The sequence below is a fragment of the Sinocyclocheilus anshuiensis genome, unplaced genomic scaffold (genome assembly GCF_001515605.1).
Source record: "Sinocyclocheilus anshuiensis isolate Anshui unplaced genomic scaffold, SAMN03320099.WGS_v1.1 scaffold2617, whole genome shotgun sequence".
Classification (NCBI taxonomy): domain Eukaryota; kingdom Metazoa; phylum Chordata; class Actinopteri; order Cypriniformes; family Cyprinidae; genus Sinocyclocheilus; species Sinocyclocheilus anshuiensis.
In genome coordinates, this window is record NW_015538068.1 from 44,604 (window position 1) to 52,110 (window position 7,507).

The window sequence follows — 7,507 nt, forward strand, 5'->3', positions numbered from 1 at the left end:
ATGCGAGCAGCTATCGTCGGATCATCAGGATGGAATGAGAGGTAGAGTTGAGTGTCATCAGCATAGCAGTGATATGAAAAGCCATGTTTCTGAATGACAGAACCTAGTGATGCCATGTAGACCGAGAAGAGAAGTGGTCCAAGAACTGAGCCCTGAGGCACCCCAGTAGCCAGATGTTGCGACTTCTCACCTCACCTCTCCAAGATACCTTTAATAAAAATATAATTAAATAATATATATATAATACAAATATAATTAAAAAGGAAGTAAACACTGTAACCAACAGGGCACTGGGAAGTTTGACGATTGTAATTCTTTTTTTTTTGCACACAATTCAGATTCGTGAAATATAAACTCAGAATTGCGAGCAAAAAAGTCATAATTGTGAGATAAAAAGTCGCAATTACCTTTTTCCTTTTTTAAAATCCATGTCAGAAACAAGTTTCCATAAATAACAACCCAGTGGATTATAGTGGAAATAAAAGAAGTATTGTCTATCAAACTGGGATAAGTGAGTTACAAATAATAACTTACTAGTACTAGTTTCCAATATTTTCATCATCAAACAATTTTTTTTTCTAGTTCAGAGTAGATACTATTTTTATCTTCCAAGGCAGTCTTTACTTTATTTGAGATTCTGACTCAGTTCTGATGTTATCTTTAGAGTTTATATTGCTTGATGTGGGAAAGCTTAGTTCAGTTTAGTTACACATACACATTATTTACTTTAAACACCAAGAAAAATATCAAAGTGACTCTAAAAACATGTTTATCAAGGAAGAATTGTAACAATAATTGCTTTTTTGTAAGTAATAGATCCAGACACTACAGATCCCAGACGGACGACTAATGGGTGTGTTTTTGGTTTCTAGAGCGCGTTTAAGTCTCAAGGCACCCGTCTGATCCCAGACGACCCGGCTGAACAAGCACTCGTCTACCAGCGAATGCTTGAGACCAACAACCTGCAGCAGAAAATGTGTAAGTGCTCTCAACAGTCAACACACTTCAAGTCTAAAAACATGCAAACGTCCAGCTTCAGCTGCTGCTTCTCGTGTCAAATCTTGACTGATTTTGATCAAGTAAGCGTCAGAATAACTGCAGTAATATCTCCAGATGAACACTTACTGGACTGAAGCAGCTCAGCTTTACTTGATTCTCCATCAATCATGTTTTAGAGTCTCAAATCTGATCCTCAGGATCTTTTGAGGAGCGTTTGTTTCCAGAAGCTTTACTTTCACTGTTCCTCAGCGGAGGAATGATCTTCACAAGCCTCCAGAACATCACATCTTCTGAGGAGCCTTTATTTCTTCAGCTCTCAATCACTGCATTATATGTTTGGATCATTTCAATCTCCTCTTACTGAGACAGATTATTGGAGATATAGAGCGACGACAGATATTTATATCATTTTATGTCAGTATCTGCTCTACTGTTATAAACATCTCATTGATTTACATCACAAGCATCAGAATTTCATCATATAAATATCAGCATATATACAAATATTTTTGAGTCTCTGAATAAAACTGAGCTGTTTTGTTCTCCATATTCTCACTGTATCAGACTATATGAGTCGTAAAAACCTGATGGATAGAACATATGCACTGTTTTTTGTTCAGATGACGTGGCTTTCTACGAGTGGCATGTTCCTGAAGGAGAGAGACATGAATCGGCTCTGAAGAGGAATAAAGAGAGTTTAATCGCCGAGCTCAAACTGTGGGATGGATACTTGGAGAAGGTCAGATTTTATTGATATTTATTGATAATATAAATCATGCATTTATGATGTCAGATTGCCGGTCTCATTGTGAATGATTCATCAGTTATTCTCTTCATCTAAATGTAATGATTGGCAAATAGTCATTGTTTTAGGCGGCTGTTGCAATTAATTGCAACCTAATGTCTTATCAGTAAAATGATTAGAGTTATGGAGGGTGAACTTGAACTTTGGCCTCCATGACTTTTACATTTCTTTCTGAAATGAAGCGCATTACAACAGCGTAATGGATAATGAATGCACGTGTTGATTGCAGCAATTCCTCATTAGTAGAGGAGATGCTGTTACTGTATTTGAGGGCATAATAATGAGCTTCTCTAACGATGAGTGATTTGTTCATAGATGGGTAAAGGCTCGTACCTCGCTGGCAAGAACTTCACTATGGCCGATGTGGTTTGTTTCCCCGTCATCGCATTTTTCCCGCGACTTCAGTGAGTGAATCGCTCTGGATATAAAGCGTTTTTCACATCTTCTCATTAATGAAAAGTTGTTGGTCAGATGCGTTATGTCATGAGTGCTTTATAAAATAATGATTCTTTGAGTTTGAAAGCAGTATCAGATCTTGAATGTATTATGAGGGTTAATGATTGATGCTGTCAGGTGAAGGTTCATGAGGCTGGTTTAATGTTTGATCTGGTTTCAGCTGTCCTCCGGAGCATTGTCCCAGACTGATGGAGTACCACGAGATGCTAAAGGACCGTCCCAGTGTTAAAGCCAGCTGGCCTCTTGAGTGGCTGGAGAAACCCGAGGGTGAAGACACGTTCAAGAACCTGTGAAGAACATCAGGACTGCCCAAACAACACTTAATTCAGTTTTATGTGTTCAACTTACTGTATTAAATCACAACCCTTGACTGTGATCAGTCCCCTTTACAGTGCAGCAGCTTCAGTTTGTCTGATGTTTGATAATTAACCTCAGTCATTTATCTTTAACCCAGCGGGCCGCTTTATTTGTGAACTAATTTTTAAAGATAAAGCTCATTGTTATTGTGTATTGTGGCCTTTAATGATTTATGTCAACAGCTTTTATTGTTATTGTTTTGGGACTAACTAAGTTTTATCCTGTTCATGCAAAATAAAGAACATATTTACCATCATTACAACAAAAAAGAAAGAAATGCGGTTCAGGTTCAAATTATGAGCACTATACAAGTTCAACTTACTGTAAGTGCCCCTATTATGGATTTTTGAAAATTACCTTTCATGCAGTGTGTAACACAGCTCTAAGTGAATGCAAACATCCTGCAAAGTTTTAAATCTGAAAGTGCACCGTGTATAAAGTAATTGTCTCTCAAAAGAAAGAGTCGACTCTGAATCATTTAAACGAGTCATTTTAAAAACGAATCCCAAGCCGTTTCATGTTGACGTCATGTACCCCTAGTGGCATGTGACATAATTACATGAGGTCATAGAATCATTATAAAAAGGTTTAAAGCGTTTTTTATTATCATAAATATTTACTGACACTAATATAATAGTGCTGGGGCACTGCCCCAAAAGAGGGTGACCACCAGAGACAAAAATAATCCCTAAATCTGTGGTACAATATCAGAAAGTATTAAGCTGAAAATGCTATTGCTACTTGATTTAACCTTCACATTAATTTAGTTGGTGTGACCTAATGTTTTTAAAGGGGTCATGAGATGAGAAATCAAATTTGCCTTGATATTTTGGCATATAAGAGGTCTTTATATCATTAAAACATCCTGCAAGTTTCATAGCTTAAAACGTCGTCCTCGTTATGAACGAAGCATTTATTTAATCAAGCTCCAAAAACGGGATAGCTGTGGATAGCTTATTTTTAATGGCATCCCGGATTGTGTCCGAGGATTTTGTTTCGTAATCGAGGCAGTGTTGTGCAAAAAAACTGTATTTAACGTTATAAGTAAACCTCGAGGAATGTTAAAATAATAATAAATAAAGTCAATGTCTGGACCTCTTTAAAAATAAAAATCCCAATGAACTTTACTTTTCAAAATGAGTAAAACATAATTGTTCCTATAAAGCGTAACAGCTATATGAGGGTTAGCGTGTTAGCTTAACACAGCATCAAAACCTGACAATTTATGAGATTAAAACATAGATTGTATAAAAAAATGGACGTAGTGTCCGTGACGTCACCAGTAGATTTCCGAAGAGCGTTTTTGAAGCTCAAAAGTGGGCAGAGCCGGCCATCGCCATCTTGGCAGCGCGTCACCGCACGTCACTCCCGGATAATCGAAAATGGGCAAAGAGGCGGGAGCAGGTTGCTGAAGCCACGCCCACCTAGCTCGACGGTGGTGACAGCAGCGGCAATCCACCTGTCACTCAAGTGGCCACACCCTTAATTATGCAGAACTTTAAGGCTTAATTTAATTTAAACGGATGAGTTATAAAAAAATTCATCCCCCTCACAGTTGTCATGAAGGGCAAAATTAGCTATATAGACCAAAATAATTTTTTGAACCAGGCTGTAAAAATGTTTTTTCTGCTGTAAAGTTGGACATTTTAACATGGGGAGTCTATGGGATTGACTCACTTTTGCAGCCAACCTCTAGCGGCCAGTCGATGAATTACAGTTCAAGTCACTTCCGTGTTGGCATCACGAGAGAGAGCGATCATGTTTTTGCTCCATACTAGTTTTCAAGTGATTGAAGTAATCTGATGTGATTTATCACAGAATGAGCCAGAAAAAAAAAAATTATTTTAATATTATATACAGTGAATGTAGATTAGCACTGCATTGGAAATATACTTTATTCTTATGAAAACACCCGAGATTGATTTAAAAACAGAGAAAAAAACATATAATCACTATCGTCAGTATATTTTCTCAATGTTTCATTAGTCTAAACGTCTCGATGTTTACGTTATTCAGCTGCAGCAATCTCTGAAATTAGATCTTATGAATTAAAAGTCCCGAGGAACTTTTTTTAGTCGATCTCTATCATGACGACCGTACAGGAGCATATTAAAACTAGTAATTCACTAATGTAAACAAAACAAGGCTTTAGGGTGCGGATTACCCAGCAAATATAAAACGTTCCCCTAACGTTAGTTTTTGGTTCCCGTGGGAACGTTAAGCCCCGTTCACACCAAGAACGATAACTATAAAGATAACGATATTAGCGTCCACACCAGCGAACGATATCGTCTGTTTATTCTAAGCGCACATGCGTCTGCCACTTTAAATTCTTGAGCTCGTTACAGCAGGATGGATTCTGATTGGCTGTCAGTATTTTATCGTTCATCAGCTGGAAAAAAATCGTTTTGAAAGTGATCACAACGATATCGTTCCTCTGTATCGTTATCGTTATAGTTGTGGTGTGAACTCTGCTATTCTTTAATATTGAGAACGATTTTTAGAACTATATCTTTATCGTTATCTTTATAGTTATCGTGCTTGGTGTGAACGGGCCTTTAGAATAACATTAGAATAACGCTCTACAAACCAAAAACTAATGTTCTTGGAACGTTAAGAAAACTTTCCTGGCTAACCAAAAACAAAACATAAAAAAAGAACGTTCTGGGAACCAAAAATTGTTAGCTGGCTAGTAGGATTAATAATATCGTTTATGTTAGGCTACTGACGATTGTTTTGTACGTGTTAATAGTGGAAACCTTAAAGTTTTGAATGTGTTTTGAGCAGATCAGCAGAAATAATTTAAACTCGTATTATTATTTAATGTCAAGGTATTTATTTGATGAGTAAAAATAACCGATGCAGTCACACGGTCATTATAATTTTGCAAAATAAACCCCTTCATGGTTTTACAAGACACCGCGAATCACCATATCATGTTTGTGCGACAGTAACCGTGTGCTTTATCTTTTACAGTGGCTACGTGTACTTTTTGCATTTCTCTAAGCTTGATAATGTAATGTGATGAAGTTTCTCATTTCATCCGATGCCTGCCTGTGACTAACCGTCATAAACTGACTAGTACAAAAACAATTAGACCGCAAAACATCTGGGTGGCCAAACATGTTTCAGTGGGGGCCAGTACACAAGGCAGCATATCAATCAATCTTTATTACAGACTCAAGGTCCAAATAAAAAAAAACAAAAAAAAAAAACAAGACAATAGGACATTTTTTTTTTCTTTTTTTTTTATTGCAATTTTTAGAACAAAGAACATATAAGGGCAATACCATTTAAACTGAATGAAAACAAATACTTAAAATAAATAAATAAAAACTAAATAAGAAAAGCAATAAAAAAAAAACTAACGTCTGTAAACAAGTACAAATAATTACAAATTATTCAAAGAATAGATTTAAGGCTTTAAAGTAATTTACAGTTTTTTTTTGCTTTGTTATTTCTTGTTTTTTTCAACGTATACAAGTAGTGACCTATTTCTATTCTGAAATGAGTCAAATTAGGTTTTTTCACTGCCCATTTACATTTGTGAATAAAGAATTTTCCATATATAATGAGTAAATCAATAGGACAACATATACAACCCACAGCATCTACCGCCGCAATAAAATATATACACATGATTGGTCGAGCGAAGTCAGCTGACCCGTGTCATGTGATCCAAAATGTCGAATGCATGCGGAACTACAGACTGAGATCATCAGTCTCCTCCTGTAATAGAGTTAACGCTTGGCGTGTTAGGACGCATATTCGCTTTGTTTTTAATGAGAGCTCTTGAGTGAACAGTAATTACACTCGTGTGGGATTATAAATATAATGTCAAGATGAAGCAAGCTGTCTTACTGTTTCTCATAACACTGTCTGCCTGTGTGCACACGGCGTTAGCGGGTATGTATGATGTTTTAAATATACACAAATAAAAGATAACAAAGAGAAGAACAGGGAAAAGTTAATATCATTATATTTACAAATGCAGAAGTGACTATCAAAGCTCCAGCAACAGTGAATCTACCGGAACAATCTTCAGAAAACATCACCATTACACTGAGGTACGATTGTAAGCCATGATTTGATTATTCATACTCTCTATGTAAAGATTAAATTTATGGGTTGGGAATCATTTAAATATAATTTGGCTTTTATGTGTTTACATTCACAGTTCACCATTGAACACGTCTGTAACGGTTTATTTCAATATCACGTATAAATCAAAAAATGTCTCTTCAATAATTCTACTGCCTGATGAGGTATGTGCACCTATTTCAACCTATCAGATTTTAATACACCCGTCTGACTTAATCATAGTCAAAATTTGATGCTAAATACAAAGATTCTGTTGTTATTACAGTTTAGTCTAATAGGAATTGGTATGTTTTGATGCTTGCTTTCATGTAAAATTCTGGACTGGAGCTTATAATCTTATTTATAATGTTTGGATTTATAATATTAGCCATCATATATCATAACATCTCATATATACAGGTGCATCTCAATAAATTATAATGTCGTGGAAAAGTTCATTTATTTCAGTAATTCAACTCAAATTGTGAAACTCGTGTATTAAATAAATTCAATGCACACAGACTGAAGTAGTTTAAGTCTTTGGTTCTTTTAATTGTGATGATTTTGGCTCACATTTAACAAAAACCCACCAATTCACTATCTCAACAAATTAGAATACTTCATAAGACCAATAAAAAAAACATTTTTAGTGAATCGTTGGCCTTCTGGAAAGTATGTTCATTTACTGTACATGTACTCAATACTTGGTAGGGGCTCCTTTTGCTTTAATTACTGCCTCAATTCGGCGTGGCATGGAGGTGATCAGTTTGTGGCACTGCTGAGGTGGTATGGAAGCCCAGGTTTCTTTGA

General features: G+C 36.0%; 1 protein-coding gene and 1 long non-coding RNA gene across 2 annotated transcripts in view; both read left to right on the top strand.

The window, feature by feature from the left end:
- Positions 1 to 2,886, top strand: part of LOC107683607 (glutathione S-transferase A-like) — a 6,665-nt gene extending 3,779 nt beyond the window's left edge. The window contains exons 3-6 of the mRNA XM_016479678.1: positions 873 to 978; positions 1,620 to 1,738; positions 2,120 to 2,208; positions 2,421 to 2,886. Coding sequence (XP_016335164.1) covers positions 873 to 978; positions 1,620 to 1,738; positions 2,120 to 2,208; positions 2,421 to 2,553 — 447 coding nt within the window. The 3' untranslated portion in view covers positions 2,554 to 2,886. The remainder of the gene's footprint in view (positions 1 to 872; positions 979 to 1,619; positions 1,739 to 2,119; positions 2,209 to 2,420) is intronic.
- A 3,416-nt stretch (positions 2,887 to 6,302) lies between these two features.
- Positions 6,303 to 6,882, top strand: LOC107683608 (uncharacterized). The gene is made up of 3 exons (XR_001633737.1): positions 6,303 to 6,523; positions 6,612 to 6,684; positions 6,795 to 6,882. It is a non-coding gene; the product is annotated as an uncharacterized LOC107683608 (long non-coding RNA).
- The last annotated feature ends 625 nt before the right edge of the window (positions 6,883 to 7,507 follow it).